Genomic DNA, 18,530 nt, shown 5'->3' with positions numbered 1-18,530 from the left:
TCTTGCTTTACTATGCATTGGGAAGAGAACTACAAGGCCCTTGCAGCACTAGAGAGTTCTGTTGGATTCACACACCAACTGACAGAGAAACATTTTGCGTAGAGATGACTGAACATGTGACCATAAGGACAATCCTAAAGTGTATTATGTGCTGGGTGGTGGTGGTGTGCACATTTAATCCCAGTACTTGGGAGGCAGAGGCAGGTGGATCTCTGAGGCCAGCCTGGACTATAGAGTGAATTTCAGGACAGCCAAGGCTACATAGAGAAATCCTGAAAAACCAAAAAAAGAAAAAGGAAAAAATTATATTATATATTATATATATATATATATATATATACATATATATATATAATTATATCATATATATCACATAACATATATATGATACAAATAACATGATATACATACATATATATAATATACATAATATATATATATGATGTGTATTTTATGTGTGTGTGTGTGTGTGTTGTTGGTAAACCCATATTCCTGCTGTACTTGAGCCATGGATTAAACACATAAAAAACTGGTCAGTTTTTCCAGATGTGTTTTAAGACTGACAAATCATTCTGCATTTAAGGATAACAGTGCCACATAACTGCAATGACCAGTTGGTGAAGAGTTTGATGAGGTGTGCTAACACCATTCATTTTAGCCTCCTTTTCCACAGTAATTCAAACTATACCAAAGATTTTTCTATTCTTTGAAACAGGTCCATGTTCGTCTCTTAAAAAAAAAAAAATCTGTAAGAGGCTATCCCGTAATAACCTTTGACCTCAGCTGCTTCATTCCCTTCATGAGAATGAACAAACTGTGAATTCCCAGTTCTAGACATAAGCTGCAATTGTAGTGTAAAGAGTTTGCCTAACATGAAATCTGGGGCTCAACCTCCAGCACTGAGACGAGGGAAAAATGAAACCTTCAGATGTTACACTCCTTCCCATCTATAGGAAAGGTTTCTCTGCGCTTTCTGGAACAGGTAAGATGTGATTACCTTACTAGCTCATCTAATTTACTTCTGTAATTTCCCTTTAAGAAAAATGGTCCTTCTTCTTCAAAAGGAACCGATTCCAGCATTCTGTGCAAGCATCATTGATAGTCACAATGACATAGCAGGACCATAGCTCTGGATCCTTAATGATATTTTATTAACAGAAAGCTATAAAAACAGAGACAAGGAATCCAATATTCTTTGATGCTTGTGAGATTCAAAGTACACAGTTGCTCTGAGCATGTGGTCTTGTGCATGAGGAACAGCTCAAAGAGAGCAATACAAAACTGAAAGTCAAAGGTTCCGAGCCCAAGGAAGACAAAGGAGTCAACCACAAGGAGCCAAAACTAAAATTACAAAGAGACTTAAGTACACAAACAACTCAAAATTGAAATGATGAATGTCCAGAAGTAAATTGCATAAAACTTTTATTTATTAGCAGTGTATTCTTCTACACTTCAAAATAGAACAAAATATCTTCTGGGAGATAAACTATTCATAACAAAATACATGGCAAACATTTTTTATTATAAGTGGAGAATCTCTCTGCTATATAAACTCTATATTATATACATCCCCTTCTTGGTGTGCCTTATGTATGTTCATGTGTATAAATAAGCTTAAGACATACACATGTAGATACATATGACATATATACACACATAATTATGGAAAATTTGCAGTAGTCAACTTTACAATCATTTTAGTAGCTGCACTCATTGGTGTTCATAGAACAACTAAAAATGATGATATGGTTCTCTTCCCCCACATCTCAAATGTTGACTCAATTATTTTTCAATGATAATTTGAAAGAAATAGTATTTTCTTCCTATACAAGAAACTAACTTTTTAAAATAATAACTCACAATAAAATATTTGACTTTTCATCTTTAGAAAAGATATACAATTTAATTCCTTTTATGTATTTGATTCTAAAAACATATAACTCAACTTTCCATCAGGTGAGTGTAATTATTTGGTACTGCAGTTACGGAAAATTATGTTAACAAACCTGAGTCAAACATTCATTCCAATGCCTTTTTTAAAGTGTAAAACATGAACAAGGCATCTTACTGAAGCCTATATACTAGTCTGAAGATATCCCCTCCTAAGAAATACATTATAAATAACACAATGGCTGGAATAAAGCACTTTGTATGAAACCAATTTAACTAGCCCTTGCCCATTCGCAAGCAGCCTGGAAGAGAATCAGTATCTGAGACTCTATCTCATATAGACAAGAAGCCAAAAGGAAGGCTTCTGGGGACAAATTTGGAATCATACTCACATGAAAGGGCTGAGCGTACCCCCGGGGGCCCTTTCACTTTGACATCCGGTTCTGGACAGAGCTGTGTGTACATCAGGGGCATGTGTTCCTTTAGTGTACCCATCTACTTAGCAGCATTTTCTTCGGTTTATCCCTTCATTGCTTTGAAACTGACATCAGAACATGCATGCTCACAAGGCGATGCCCATCTCATACCCAAAAGTACGCTCTGGGCGTTCAAGTGCCTTTTGGTCTTTAACAGCATTACGGTGCATTACTAAGAGTGTTCTTACAAACCGTAGACAAGTATCTTAAAATCCCTATCCTTCCTTTGCATTTTTACAAGAAGGTAGAAGCAAAACACATGGTTTAAGGCATTTTTTTTTAAGCACTCATGAAAGAGGAAAGAAATAAAAGCATTTGGAATGTTCTGTCATTTCATAGAGGGGGAAAAAAGCCAGGCTTCCAGGAGAGACTCGAAGTGATTTCTGGTCTTAAAGAGATGCTAAAGGTTTTTTTTTTTTTTTTTTTTTTGGTTTTCGTTTTTTTTTGAGCCTCCTATTCAAAAGGTTCAAGAACAAAAACAAAGGGGGAAATGTGTTTTCCTAACAAACCCCACCAAACAACGGCACTCTTGGTAGAGATAAGTTTGAATGAACTCCAGTTCAGACAGACTTCAAGAGAGAATGTTCTGGTTTACTGAATTCATAGGGGGAGCATTAAAGTCACTTTCTAAAAATCTACTCCCTCACTTTCACTTATTAAGGAAGAATTATTTACTCATTGTAGACAAAACCATACTAAAGCTAAACAATTTAAAATACAAATTTTTGGTAGCAAACAGCAGGAAAGTCTAAATCAAAATATAGTCTAGCTTTTACATAATTTTATATATTTATAAAATTATCAAAATAGTCTTTTATAAAGTTCATGATACATATATAATGTAACACTGTACATGTAAATGCAGTAACAAACGTATTACCGAAATACATTAAAAATAACCTTTTAAAATACCAAATTCAACATTAAAACTGTATGGACATCTCCATAAAGATCATTGCAGTGCATTTATAGTAGTCATTAGCCAGTGCTCTGGCCTCAAGTCTCTCAACGGTGCTATGTTTAACACTCTCTAAGGTAAGAAGATAGAGACATCCTCCGGGAAAGCAGCTGGTCCCCTCCACATTGCATGTCCAGATGTCTAAGAATGGAACCGCCTTCACTGGAGTGGCAAGGCCTTCTTAGTAATGGACATATTCAGACTGAAGGGACTGTGTAGGGAGAGACATAAGCTGAGGTTAAATTCCATCACATGGAAAGCTGCTAAAACGTCACACAGCCTCCTCCTTCAACACAAGGCAGTTCAGGTCTATTATGTAAAAGATACATGAAATGAACCAAGACAGCAAAGGAGAGGGGAAAGAACGTTTTTTTACAAGACATTTGGTTAGGTAAAGTGATTGTTAGAAAATTTTCTATTTCAAAAGATTTAATATGGTTTCATTGTGATTACAATCGAGTAATAATTGAAAGTTAAGGTGTAGTAGCATCAATTTGATTCTTGAACCTTAGTGTAGTAACATTGACTCCTATTAAAAAATATGAAACGATAGTTATAACTAATTGAGAGTTGTTAGAACAAACCTTAGATTTCATTTTACTTAATACACATAAGTGGCATGAAAATGCTTATCAGATGCAATTAGCAGCCACTTAGATACAGTCCTTAAGAATACTTGAGTTTAGTAAACGCCTTACAAACCCTTTCCATTAAGGGAACACCAAGTACAACTAGCTTTGGAATCTAACCTGAGGCCCCAAAGGCATAGAGAGCACAAGGATGCTGTAACAACTTCACAGAAGTGTGAGTGAACAATACAGACCCTTCCACGTCGACTTGAACACTGATATATGAGGAGTGTGAGGGGCATGGATCAGGATGCCAGGACAGAAGACACAAACCAGGAAAAGAGGAAGAGCAGCAAAGTTCCCAGAAGTTGTTTTTGAGCAGCACATAGTGGTTGCAGAGGATACAGATGATTTTAAGCATTAACAACCCTTTGCGCGGTGCCTCTCATCAAATGCCTAGAGCAACAAACACCACATGGTTCTCTACAAGATGCATTCTTTCATCACAGAATTTTTCAAACTGATCTGCAGCATTTTGTTAACATGATGCATTTTATTAATAGATCTTACTGATTTCAAGACTGGTCCAGATTTGGTGATGATATACCTATTAGTAACACACACACACACACACACACACACACACACACACACACACACACACTTTCCAAAGAATTTATGAAATTGTTCATCTTCAAATATTTTAAACTTAAGTTGATTGTGATGATCTTTATTCACAAAAGGCGAAACTGTCATCACACATGAAATAAAGGTGGAGATACTTCCTTATTTAGATAGCAATGCGCACAGCATAAAACTAACATTGTGTACCACCAGCAAAGGACAGGAGAAAGAAAGGGGGGCCGTTCTCTGGACTAAAAGAAGCCCAATGTCAAAACTCTTAGAAAAAGGAAAAGGGTTTTCGCAGGTTAACTTTCTTGATTTGGATAGTTTATAGCAAAGCTTGAAAAGAGGCGGGAGATGATAAGAATTAAGCATCATAATATAAATAGCGATCCCACAGAGGGAATGTCCTGTGGAGTGTCCTAATGTTATCAAACCCACGTGCTTTCAGCTCATAGGACAGCACTTGCTGTATTAGCATTCATTGCCCTGGCTGCTTTCCGAAACCCAGCACCTCCTGAAGTCTGGAAACAAGTCAGAGGCACAGCCAGTGAAGTGTCTCCCTGGCAGCAAGGACCCCACACCTGAGTAATACAGACCCTGTGACTTCCAGAATGCTTTTTTTTTATCCAGTTAGAAAGGTTGCAAATGCTCTGGCAGAAAATGAGAAACTCCTTCAACAGCTTACAAATTTACAACACAGTTGCATTTGCAAGCACCTCTTAGAGCCTCGGGGCTTTGTCAATTTCCAATCTCTGCAGAATACAGCAAACAGCAGTCATGTGACTGAAACTTCCTCCAGACATCAATATGCTGTGAACCTAGGTGTGTGTTTATAGTTTTAATTTCCTAACTCCCTGATCCGGAAAACAGAAATAGTTTAGAATACCTCAGGTTTCTGTTGCTCACATAAAGTATGTATTCACTGGTCTCCCAACTAAAGCTTATGCTTTTGCATTGCAAAGTCCACAAACCCTGGGATTTGGTCCAGCTTTAAATACAGTTTGCCACAGTCCCTTCTGCTTCGTGTTTTCCACACCCAGCTTGCTCTCTTACATGGCCGAAATGCTCTGCAGATCTTTGTAAACAAATCCGGCCAAAGCAGGACCTTTTTGTCCTGCCAACTCACTTGTTTGACAAACAATTATAGATAGATTATGCAGTGTGGTTTGAAAGCACAATACTAAGGTTCTCGGAACAAATCATACCCCATGGTTTCTTTCTTCATAGGGTACAAAGAAAGTTAAAAAAAAACAAAATAAAATAGAAGATTGGTTTAAAAATAAAAAGTGTTTAGCAAATTATTGCAACTTCAGTATTTTGTAAGAAATTAACTTCTTTTTATTCTCAATCTAAAAATAAAACTCCTTAATGAAAAAGACTAAAGGGGGAAGAGAAACACCAGGGTCTAAAACATCTGCTGAGTTCAAGAAATCACAACCAACACTTTCAAGGCCTTTTATGTGGGGCCGGGGTGGGGGGGTGGGGGTGGGGGGGGTTACAGTATAGGGTGACAGGTGACAGAAACAATAAATCCTCCTTAGTTTCCAGTTTAGCTCAATGCACACCACAACGAAAAGCCTGACGTACAGCTTCTTACACGGACACCGACAGGACTACCAACAGTACAGAATGTCTTCCAATGGTCTATATGTCACAGAAGTACAATCCAAACTCCAAAAGGCTTCAAAATCTACAACTGACCTGACATAAGTGACCTCACAGTGAGTGACCTCATATGGTGAGTACAGTCGACATAAAGGCATAAAAAAACAAACAACGAAAGTTCATATTCCCTTCACACTACATAAAATTCAAAACTTTCAGATCTGATGAGGGGTTCTCAACCAATACTAATGTAGCAAAGATAGTAACCAGTTATTAGATATTTAATTTTTATAATAAAAATGTACTTTGTATTTGAAAAAGTCAGTACTGCCATTAACTTTATTAAACCAGATGAAAAAGAAACTATTCTTAATAAATTAGGGACATTAATTGGCAGGTCATCTACATCTATTCTGAGATAGTCACTGAATACTTTTCTATATGTCAGACACAGTTTAGACATCTTTTATGTATTTACTCATTAAATCCTTCAAACCACCCATTTCACAGATGAGGAAACTGTGGCACATAACAGTGAAGTTATTTGCCCCAGATCACTCAACTAGTAAATGATGGAGTCTGAAGCCTGGGAACCTGGCAACATTTTTCCTGCAATCACTACTTATTCTATCTAAAAGGCTTTTTCACCCTGATGAAAACAAATTTATATAAATTACAAAGCAGATATTATGTGTATTATAATTAAAGGTGATAGTATATTTTAAAATTATTTTTCATCAGAACTGAATAAAAAAGAAATCATTATAAGAACATTCCATGGTCAGATGTGGTGACTCACACCTTTAATCTCAGCATTAGGGAGGCAGAGGCAAGAGAATCTGAGTTAGAGGCCAACCTGGTCTACACAGTGAGTTCCAGAACAGCCAGGACTACACAGAAATACCCTGTCTCAAAAGCAGATCTACACTTTGAGTATTCTAACTAACTTAATTCTGCTTGGACAGAATTTTTTGATGTTCCCATGTGTTAATGCCAATGTCTCTGAAATACATTAATAAAGATCATGGTGAAGATAATGGAGGTGGTCATGAGAGCTGATGTATAAAAACTGCTCACAAGTGTCAACATAACTGACATATTTTAATCTGGAGTTCATTTGGTCAGTGAGTTCCACAGGGCTCTCAGACTAGATCAAGTCTATTACTAATACATGACATTGTTCTAGTATGGATACCATAAAACAATGCAGCAATATTCAACCTGGGAAACAAGGGTGAAATTAATTGCTTGACATTTTCAGCCTCAAAGTATCTATGTCAAAATACGAGCTTCCATCCAGAAGCCTCGTTCCTCCGAAAGCAGGGAAGGTTTGACATAACACAGTGTTAGATAAAGAGATCAAGACCACTTGTTCTGTTCTGGAAACTCGCTACTAATCTGTTTTGGCAGATGTACTATTAACTTTAAAGCTTTAACTCTTCTGGGGGTGTTTCTTTCTTAAACACCCCAGTTACATAGTCATAGTGGAAAAATGTCTCATAATTATAGATATACTTACAGTACAGACAGTTAGTAAATACAACTGTAAGTTGGCTGTCAAAGGCAAAAAATAAGAAAAGATGACAGAAGATTAACATCTTGACAGCAGATGGGTAAGAGGTATCTTTTGTTCCAATGATTTCTACGAAAACTCTCAGGGTTAGTCCCCTGGGAAGTCAGAGTCCTCTCTTTAACTCTGTGTGGCCCTTTTGCTACACTGAATTTCTATTGCTATTTCCCCCCAGAGTCACTTAAGAAAGAAAAACGTGGTCTGTTTGTTATCCCCAGTGTGAATTCCAGCTATAGAGGCAAAAATGAACCAAAGAAAAATAGTTTAACATTTTAGGTAATTAAGCAAACTACGTATTTGGTAATATGGGGTTTTATTTATACTCTTGCATTCAATGTGTTGAAGAACAAGTGAACACTGAGGGAATTTTAATCTACAACTCCCTTTATGTTTCTCCCTTATATCCTTTTCATGCCGCTATAATCGCTTGAGCTCTTTTTATTTTTTTACTGCTTAAGAATTAACACACAAAATGTGCATAGTGATACATATTTCCACATATGTGGTTTCTCAACACTTTAAAGAACTCATTTCCAGCGACATAAGGCAAACTTTACCGGAATGGCAAATAAAACACCACTGGAGAAGACTTTATGGTCACCACGTTAACACAAAAAGCCTAAAGGGCTGTGATAAAACCGGCTTTGAAAAGGGTATATACATTTTCCTCATGTCCTTTATGTATTTCAAGAGCCCCAAGATGTAACAAGACAATTCTGGTTAATTAAAACATGATATAAAATATTCTTTTACCTTCCTACATGGCTTTTAATAGAGTCTTTTTTCTGGGGGAATTTAATATAGGCTTTTCAACATTCACAAAGAGTTCAATTGTTAGATGACAGATTGTTGACACCCTGCTTGACTCAGTCAACCATGACATGAGTGTTTTCCGTTCATTTCAACACCAAAATTATATTGATGCAAGCTCGTTTTAAATGTATTTTCTATTTTAGTAAAGCCACATTCCTTCAGAAAAAAATTAGACAACTTCAAGATTACTGTGTATTAAGGTTAAAACTGAAACTTGGTTTTCTTTTGACTAATGTTTCACACATGAGCAAGGCTAATGGGGCTAAGTGGCTTTCAAGGCCCATATGCTTAACATGAGCACAGATACAGTATCCAACTTTTAGTTCAATACTACTGATTAGACACTTTCCATACTGGGGAACTTCGGGAAAGAATGATGCACTGAGCAGCTCAAAAGCCAGCAGAGGAGAGAAAGTCTTGGATACGTAACTGTGTGAATGACAGGTGTGTGAACTGCTGTATGAGCGTTGAGAAGCAAAAAGGCTTTCTGCCTGGATGGGTCACAGATGTATCATCAAAAGAACTTGTTCCAGCAGGGCCAGGAAATGTAAAACCAGTCACAGGAAGGAAAAACACAGAGGAAATGCCATGTGCTCAGTTTCAGGCTCAAACAGGGCATGGATGCAAGGATGCCAAGACACCAAGTATAGCTGCTGAAAAGGACACAGACAGCAAAGGCACAGGGTTGATGGGGAGGAGCCTTGAATAGCAAGCCAAGAGGTCAAGACTTGTCCCTGTAGACAGAGCAGAACCCCTAAATGACACCAAATGAATACAACTTGATCAACTCTGTCTCAGAAACTAATATGAACAATGCTATATGAGAAATTGAAAGCAAGAAATGCCTGTGACCGGGAGAGAGGGTGTTTCTAATAGTTCATAAAGACCAACCCTCAGAGCAGAGGTAAGGATGGAAGGACACTCTGAACAGTAGGTGCTTCATGGGGAGGACTGATGGGACGTGGCAGTCAGCGACTTCCTCAGGAAAGTGCTATCAGCAAGGATGCACATCCCACCTGAATGCCTTCTGTATCTGAGAGGGGGATGCAATAGGAATAAGCCAGATATACAGAAAGAAAGAGAGTCAGGGAATGGGGAGTGAGAGAGAATTTCAAAATTTTTGAAAGAAATGACCTACTCAATATATAAAATCAAGAAAATACATAATAAACCTACAACAAATAGGTAAACATATCCCAAAGCTAGATATGCGATATCCAAAAGTTAGATGTCATGTTTTCTACCTGATATGTCTGTCTCTCCTCAGTTTTACCAGTCAATCCTACATCCATGATCTAGGGGTAGGGATGTAGGATGCAAGGATCCAAGCCTACAGCCATGAGATAAGCGACTCTATAAACAAGAAAGGAGTGATATGGACGAAATGAGCAAATTAGGATGCCTTCAGAAAAGGCCATGATTGCTATGGTCTAGTGTGGCTAAGGAAAGCTGCACCAGCGAGTCTGGAAGGCAGAGGGAAGGAGGAAGGTTGAAAAGGTTGGGAATACAGCACATAAGAAACGGCAGTAGGAGGAGCAGGAGGTGTCCAAGGAGGTGAGGAAATGCCTGGCGGAATCAGGAGATTAATGCTCACAGGGAGAGGGCAATGATGTTTAAATGTTGACTGGATAAATTCCAAAAGGCCCTAAAATGGGAAACTGCATACTTAATGTCAAGATGGACCAGCCAGCTCTGCTCCAAATGAACCCCTCCATGGACAAATTAAATATTTGTAAAATATCTGGAAGAAAGCAAAACCACTGCAGGGTGCAAAGCAAGATCAACATCACTGTGACCTGGAAACAAACCAAGTCTCAGTGGTAGGCCACTGACTACAGAGCTGGAGACAAGCAGAGGTGGCTAGCTGTTCTGGTCTAGAGGACACATGGGCCAAAATCCCCAGGCATGAAGTCAAGGCTGGCTCAGGGAAAGGGGATTGGGAGAAGCCAGGGTCCCTATCTACAGGCTGTAGCTCATTCAGAGCTGCATCCACGCCTGAGAAGAAACCCTGGGCCCAGCTCACCAAGACAGGAGCCTGGATCATTCGGACAATTCTAGACTGAAAGTCGCCAAGAATCAGCAGAACTCACAAGAAAGGATGGTCAAGAAGGTAGATATGTGAGTCACCCTGATATGACCACTGCATACCAAAACATCACATTGGGTGCCATAAACAGGCATAATTATTATACAACTTAAAAAATGAAATGAAACTTCAAAAAAAGAAGGGAAACTCATTAGATAAAGGACAAGCAAAGCAGACAAATAAAAAACCCCTCCCATCTGGAGCTGTGGAGATGCTCAGTGACAATGTGCTTGTCATACAAACATCAGATCTAAATTCAGATTCCCAGTACCCACTGTTGCCGACCACAGTGGTACACACCTATAACCCAAGGGCTGGGGAGGCAGAGATGGGAACATCCCTGGGACTTGCAGACCAGTCAGTCATGCCAGATCAGAGAGGGTCTCAGTAAGAGGCCCTGTCTCAAAAGATAAGGCAGAGGATTATAAAGACACCAAACATCAACCTCTGGTCTACATGTGTGTGCACACACATACATACATACACACACACACACACACACACACACACACACACACACACACACACACACACACACACACACACACACACACACACACACACACACACACACACACACACACACACACACACACACACACACACACACACACACACACACACACACACACACACACACACACACACACACGCCTGGAATTCAGCTTGAACCTGCCAAAACTACAATGCTACAACACAGAAGGAAGGTGACAGAAAGAACTAACAAAGCCACATCTAAGACAAAGTCTGCTAAGCAGAAATGCAAAGGATCAGGGAGAGCTTTGAGCATCTGAGACTCTCAATGAATAGATCATAGAACATAAAGCCATGCTACTCAAAACAGGCAGCTCCCAATACAAACAGGTGGCTGTAACCACAAAGGGATCAGAGATATAAGGTAAGAAAGATGGGGCCATTGAGATCATTGCACCGTACTCCATAAATAGGCATACAGTGGAGAACGCATACTGCAAAGACGATTAGTAACTGGAAAACGAAGGAGGAATTCAATCACAGTATTAGTTAGAGCTCAGGATTAAAAATATAAAATAGAAGGTCAGAAATATTGAGGATCCATTGACAGGTTTCAGCAGGAAAACCCCAAACTCACTTTCCTCCTGTTAGGAACTTTCAGCTAGTAGCTGCACACTGAGTGGGAGGTTTCACCTGTTTCTCTCCAAAGTTTAGGGAGGAAGTAAAGGGAAGGCAGAAAAGTAACATCTAAAAGATGAATAGCTGAGGATTTTCCATTACAGAAAAAGCCATCAGAACACAAGAAGATCAAGCAGCAATGACAGTCATGAGTCTATCTAGATGCATTATGGAAACTAATAAATTTCAAGGCAAAAGAACAAAATCTTCTTACAATACAATCAATCCTACAAGCCTTTGAAACAGTCTTAAATTGGAAAGTGGGTATTTTAAGTGGGGGTGGCAGTGGGAACACAGTGACAGAAGGACGAGGAAGGGAGGCTGGAGATGAATTGCACTCAGGGATGCCTGAATAGAACTATCGGTCTGGCAGAACACAACATATATAAGTGTCTCTGTCTGACTTTACTTCAGGGAAACAATCCTGAGCCCTGTAGTGATTGTGTAGGGCATTTTTAATTGATTAGGCTTTACATACATATGAAAAGTACTTACTTTCTTTTATTCCTGGCTCCTAAAATATGAATAAAATAAAAATAAATGCAACATTAAAATCATACTCATTTCTATTGACCAAGAAGCAATGTTGTTATTACATAAGAAAAAATTTACAACCTCATCTGGTGGTTCAGACCATTAATCCCAGCTACTCTAGAGGTTACAAGTTCTGTGCCAGGCTACAGAGTAAGCTCAGACCAGCCTAGGCAACTCAATGAGACCTGCTCCCCAAAACATAAAGCAAAACAGTGCTGAAGATATAACTCAGTGACAGAGCACTTGCCTAGCATATGACAGCTCCAGAACAATCCTCAGCACCACAAGGTAGGAGAGAGAGAGAGACAGAGAGAGAGAGAGAGAGAGAGAGAGAGAGAGAGAGAGAGAGAGGATGAAGAAATGAGTAAGTAAATTTAAGTTTAATAATAAAAGCAATTAAGATATAAACCACCTCAATGCCATACTTCTTTTTAAAATCAACTTTGCCACTTACTGCAAATTTCATATTTGAAAAGCACTTTCAACTGGAGAGACAAAAATAGCTGGCAGGCTTTATCCAGAAAGTTAATGTAAACCATTGTTTAGCATTGGAGACTTAAATTATAGCTCGGTACATCTGCAAAACTGCATAAAAGCTGTGTGCAAATCTAAAGACATCACCTGCACCCTGCTGACCTTGAAACAATGGGATATTTTCCCAGGCCGCTCAGGAGGGGAACAAATAGCAGCAGTGTTGAGCAAATGCCAAAGAGATGACTTACTGCTAAGACTGGGTTCATCTTCTTACTATTACTAGCGTCTCAGTATCTCTCCACCGAAAGAAAATTCATCACTCCAAAGCAAGGTCAGAACAAAGACGAGGGGTGAAAAAATAATCATAGCAATTTAAAGACAATACAAGTTTAGAAATCTAGAATCATCTTCACTATTGAATACAATAACATTCAATTAAACAAATGGGAATTCAAAATATTTAATGAATTTCAACTTTGTCTTGTCATTTATTATTTTAGTAAACTATTCACAATGACTCAATAACTAAATATCATATTTAAGGTGAGGACAGAGTCAATGGTTTCAAAACATAGAATGGGCATCAAGATGTAATCAGGAAAATCCACTACTGAAAGGTAGGAGTATTTTACTTGGAGTAACCATTGAATCGATCAATAAATAGCTCATCATTGTCATCACTAGATTCCAAATTAACAATGAAGTATGCTTTAATGTATTTGCCAATCACTCAGATTTTTATCAAGCTAGTTATGTATAAGGGTGAAACTCAATATTTTATCTTATCCCAAACCCTACTTTAAGCACCAACTATCTCTAGAATATACCTATAGTCTGCCTGGTGGTAGACCATAGAAGAACTTAGTGATGTACTGGTTACCCAGTTTGTTCATCCAGAGTATCCACAATCAAAGGAAAGCCCAACCCAGCTCAACATAAGAATGGGCACTAGCCATGGAAACAGAGAAACACCAAGATGAGACAGACATGGTGCCACATGCCTGCCACTTTGCCACTTGGGAGGTTAAAAGCAGAAAAATCGACAGTTTGAGGTTAGGCTGGGCTACTTAGTAAGACCTTGTGTCAAAATTGGAGGGTGGATGAGGAGAGGGAGGAAGAGGAAGATAGGAAAAGAAAACAGAGAAGCGGAGGAGGCAGCAGTGGTAGCCGTTAAAGAAAAGTTAGAAGTATATATCTCCTTTCAGTTTCCTTCCAACTTTAAACCAAGTAGGTTTTTCAGCTTTTCACTACTTTTTATGTGTCTGAGAAACATGCTAAAAACCCTGAAATTCAAGAACCTCATGAAATGGCCATATAAAAAAGGAAATTTAAAATTAGAATAATTTGATATGTATGGACAATACATAAATACTGATGCTCGTGTATAGCATACCAACACTTTATGTCAATAAGAACAAAGTACTAGATAGTTAATGATAGATGCATAAGCTAAAAAGAAAAGCTCTTGAGTGAGTTCAGTTTGTTGAGAAGAGGAGGCACAAGATAACAGACATCTTTAAAGAAGAAAAATTGGTGAAGAGAGTAGAGGGCTTCAAGAAGGAAAGAGTGAGTGAGAATACAATGAAGGAAGAATGCAAAAGACCATGGTGTTTGGGGACAATACAGGTAAATGAAGAGCATAAATCCAACAGAGACTAAGTGAATCTTTATCGAAAACATCTGCCAATTCTAAAATACGAGTTAAAAGCAAAAGAGACAGAGTTAAGATCATAAAAGATGTCAACACAACAAAGGGGATGAGAAAACAACAGAACCAAAAATACTGGGAACATTCTAGAAACAATGAGCACCAACACAAATGGAAACTACAGCCTTCACCAGGACAGTATTCCTGAGACACATGACACGATTAAGATTTAATTGAAGAACAAAAAGGCTCATTGCAGACTTCACTTTTAGAAAAATCACCAAAAAGATTTTAGTAGGTGATGCCCAAGGAAGCTTCCGGAAGATCTTATTGCAGGAAAGGGTCCCATCAAACTTAGGAGCTGGACAGCTACTGCTTCAGCCTCTTGTTCGAAAAGGCTGTCCCTACAATGCAGCAGTAATGTGAATCCCAAAATAGAAAAGAACAATGTCTTGAAATCTTGTAATTGAACATGTACATTCTTTAAAATAACAACACACACTATTTTGCTTCATGTTTGAGTATCATTTTTAAAAAGTGCCTATTTAGGGGCCCTAATTTTTTTGAGGTGATTAAGTTTTCATTTACAAAACTAGATATAGGGGTAGGAGAGATGGCTCAGCAGGTAAAGCACTTTCCATACAAGCCTGAATTTGAGCACTGGAACACACAGAAAGGAGGAAAAAGAGACCTAAGCTTACAGAGTTGTCCTCTGACCTCCACACACAAATGCTATGGCGCACGTGTGGCCACACACACATACAATGCATACACAGGTGCTAAGCACAGCAGAGAGGGCTCTGACAGGTCTCCTTGCTTCTGGTATTCTACCAAGAGGTCCCTTCCACACAGATGTGGAAAGTATCTCCATCAAATCAGATCTTTCCACAGGCATAGTCAAGGACACTCTGAAAAGAACTTCAAAAGCTCAGGGTAAAAAAAAAAAAAAGAAATTCGCAAATGGAATTGCACAAAATTCAAAAGCTTTGAGCTGAAAAAGAAACAGAACCTGAAGAAAGGGAGAAAGAAAATCTTTGTCAGCTATACATCTGACAGGGGCTTCATATCAATAAATACGCAAAAAAACCTAGAAAACCCTAAATTATCCAATCAGAAAAATGGACAAATGAACCACATAGACATTACTCAAAAAAAACACAAATGATAAAACATACATGAAATGTCTATCATCCTTAGCCATCAACCAAATGACAATCAAAACTACATTGAGATTCCATCTCACCTCAGTCAGAATGGCTGTCATTAAGAAAACAAAAGGCAACAAAAGTAGATGAGGTTAGAAGGGACACTCTTATCCACTGACAGTGGGTGTGCTGGCTGGTTTTATATCTATCTATCTGACACCAAGTAAAGTCATTTTGGAAGAGAGAACTGCAACTGAGAAAATGCCTGTGGGCAAACCTCTGGTACATTTTCTTGATGGATGATGGATGACGGATGTGGGAGAGCCCAGCCTACTATGAGTGGTGGCACCCTTGGGCTGGTGGTCCTAGGTGCTATAAGAAAGCAGGCTGAGCAAGCCACAAGGAGCAAGTCAGTAAGCAGCACCCCTCCATACCCTCTGCTTCAACCCCTGCCTCCAGATTCCTGCACAGTTTTGAGTTCCTGCTGGTAGACTGTGATGTGGAAATGTACACTGAAACAACCCTCTACTCCCCAGGCTACTTCTGGTCATGTTTATCACAGCAACAGAAAGCAAACCATCACAACAGGAGTGTTATTAGTGTAGTCACTATGGATACTGGTAGAACTACCATGTAACTCATTATACCACTCCTAGGGCTCTAGTCAGCATGGCACAGACATGCTTGCACACCATGTTTGCTACAACATTATCCATAATAATGGATAGATGTCCATAATCAGTCTAGATGTCCACCAAGGAGTGAGTGGATAAAGATAATGTAGTATAATATATGATGCAATTTTATAGTGTATACATACTTCAGATATAAAGCATGAAAACATGCCATTTTCAGAAAAATGGTTGGAACTAGAGATCACGTTGAGCTAGATTCATAAAGATGAAGGCCAATTTTTGTCTCATACATAGAATCTAGGTTTTAATATGTGCCTACCAACATACATGTATATATATGTGACATGAAAGTAGAGGGAGGGAATTGCTGAGAAGGAGAAGGAAGGAACAACTGAAGGTAAAGAGGGAAAAGGAAACATTGTTTTCCCTCTTATGCCTCACATATGCGCACACATACACACTCATGTGTGCACACCCATAAACACATACATGCACACATGCCATTAATCTCGGCACTCAGGAGGCAGAGACAGAGGAGTTCCCTGGTCTACATAAAGAGTTCCAGGCCACCCAGGGATACACAGTGGGACCCCATCTCAAGTGAAAAAGATAACAGTATTTTTAAAACATTAATTGTATAACAAAAACATCAAATCTGCCAGTCCTTCTTGCTTTAAAGCCTCCCACACTTCCTGCCCTACTTCTACTTCCTAGTTTGGCTTCAGCTTAACCCCCCAGCCTGGTCTTCAGCCATGCAGGCCTCCAGCCATCCTGAGAATACTCAAGGCTCCTCTTATTAGCAATAAGAGCTGACAGCACCAAGCAATATTGATAAGCAACTGCACGATACTTCATAGGATTTTTCTCAACCAAACACTAACTATTTTACTACAATGGACATCATGACATTAGCCTCAACACTCTGTGAGTCACCAGTCATTTTCAGAGCCACAGCCATATATTTCTATGAAATCTACCAAAAATTATTTATTCCTTATCTTAAACAGTTCTGAAAGATTGTGCAAGCTTCATACAAACAAGGAAATTTGATTTGCCTCTGATCGTTATAATTACATTATTTCCCCGAGGTATAGAGAAGTTAAAATGCCTCCATAAAAAAAAAGTGTCAGAAACAGAACTTGAATCCAGGTAAACTTATTTTCAGAACCTAAGAACTCAACTACAGAACTCAGGTGTAACTCTGTTCTTACTTCTCCCCATTGCATAGACAGTCATTCCCACCTTCTTGCCTTCACTAGGATCCCTTATAGGCTCCCATTCATCCCCCAAAACCCAACTGACTAAAACATTAGTCTTTCTTCACAGTTTCCCTGCCCTATCATAAAAAATCTATCATTTACATCTCTATCTTTTTAACCCCCGTAACAGTATATACACAGCATAAAGCCTTCAAAACACTATGTTTTGGGATTTAAACTGCCCTATGTTCAAATTATAATTCTGTTATCTATTTGCAGGACATTCTTGAGCAAAAATTTAATCTCTCTGCTCCTTGAGATTTTTATATATAAAACAGAAGATCATTCTTACCGTACTCATTCATTTAAACATCTATCCATCCATCCATCCTTTTATCCAATCAACATATACCTGCCAAGTGCCTACTCTATAAAGGATCCAGGCATGTAACCATGGAAATAAAGGTACCATCTCGGATCCCACAGTGCTTAGAGCCTACGGGACAAATCCAAAGTCCTGAGAAATGCTACAACAAAGACCAAAGTCGATATAGAACAGCTTATAGGGGGAAACAACATGCTGGAACTCAGACTTGGGGGGTCAGGTAAGGACAGGGTGATGAGTAGCAGTTCAGTGAAAAGTGTCATTAAAAATATAACATAGCAAATCTTCAAGACAGATACCACAAGCAATTTCAACTTAATAAAACACTTCCACCCCACCCACACCCTCGTCACATGCCCCCCATTTCTCAAGCACTTGAAAACTTCTCAGTCAGGAAGCAAATTGGTTTCTTCAGTAAGGAGGTCACCAAACATGAAATCTTGTGCTTTTGCACAATGCAGACAAGACTAACCCAAGAGGTCAAGATAATAAAACTAAAATCTGACTATCTTCTCAGCCCTCTGTCACAACCACAAGGATTCCTTAACATTTATTCCTGTTTTCCATGCTAAAGCATTTAATGACAGAACAAGGAAATCATTTTTACATTTTTCTGGGGGCTGAGCTGCAGCAAAAAGTGAGAGAGCAATTGCAGCTTTCAAAAGCGATGCTAATTGTAGCTTTTAAAATATTAGACTCCCTCTAAACACCCATCACCCCCATCCCCCAAGAGTTTCTGGGTCTTTCTTAAAGGTACAGGGAGG

At 38.8% G+C, this 18,530-nt stretch overlaps 1 protein-coding gene across 1 annotated transcript in view; it reads right to left on the bottom strand.

Annotated features, from left to right (window-relative positions):
- Positions 1-1,405: 1,405 nt before the first annotated feature.
- Positions 1,406-18,530, bottom strand: part of Cdc14a (cell division cycle 14A) — a 154,846-nt gene continuing 137,721 nt past the window's right edge. Inside the window, exon 16 of the mRNA XM_027395582.2 lies at positions 1,406-3,535. Coding sequence (XP_027251383.1) covers positions 3,506-3,535 — 30 coding nt within the window. The 3' untranslated portion in view covers positions 1,406-3,505. The remainder of the gene's footprint in view (positions 3,536-18,530) is intronic.

This window comes from Cricetulus griseus (assembly GCF_003668045.3).
Source record: "Cricetulus griseus strain 17A/GY chromosome 1 unlocalized genomic scaffold, alternate assembly CriGri-PICRH-1.0 chr1_0, whole genome shotgun sequence".
NCBI classification, from domain to species: Eukaryota; Metazoa; Chordata; class Mammalia; order Rodentia; family Cricetidae; genus Cricetulus; species Cricetulus griseus.
Note: the sequence above shows the minus strand (reverse complement) of the source record. Positions and strands in the feature narration are given on the sequence as shown.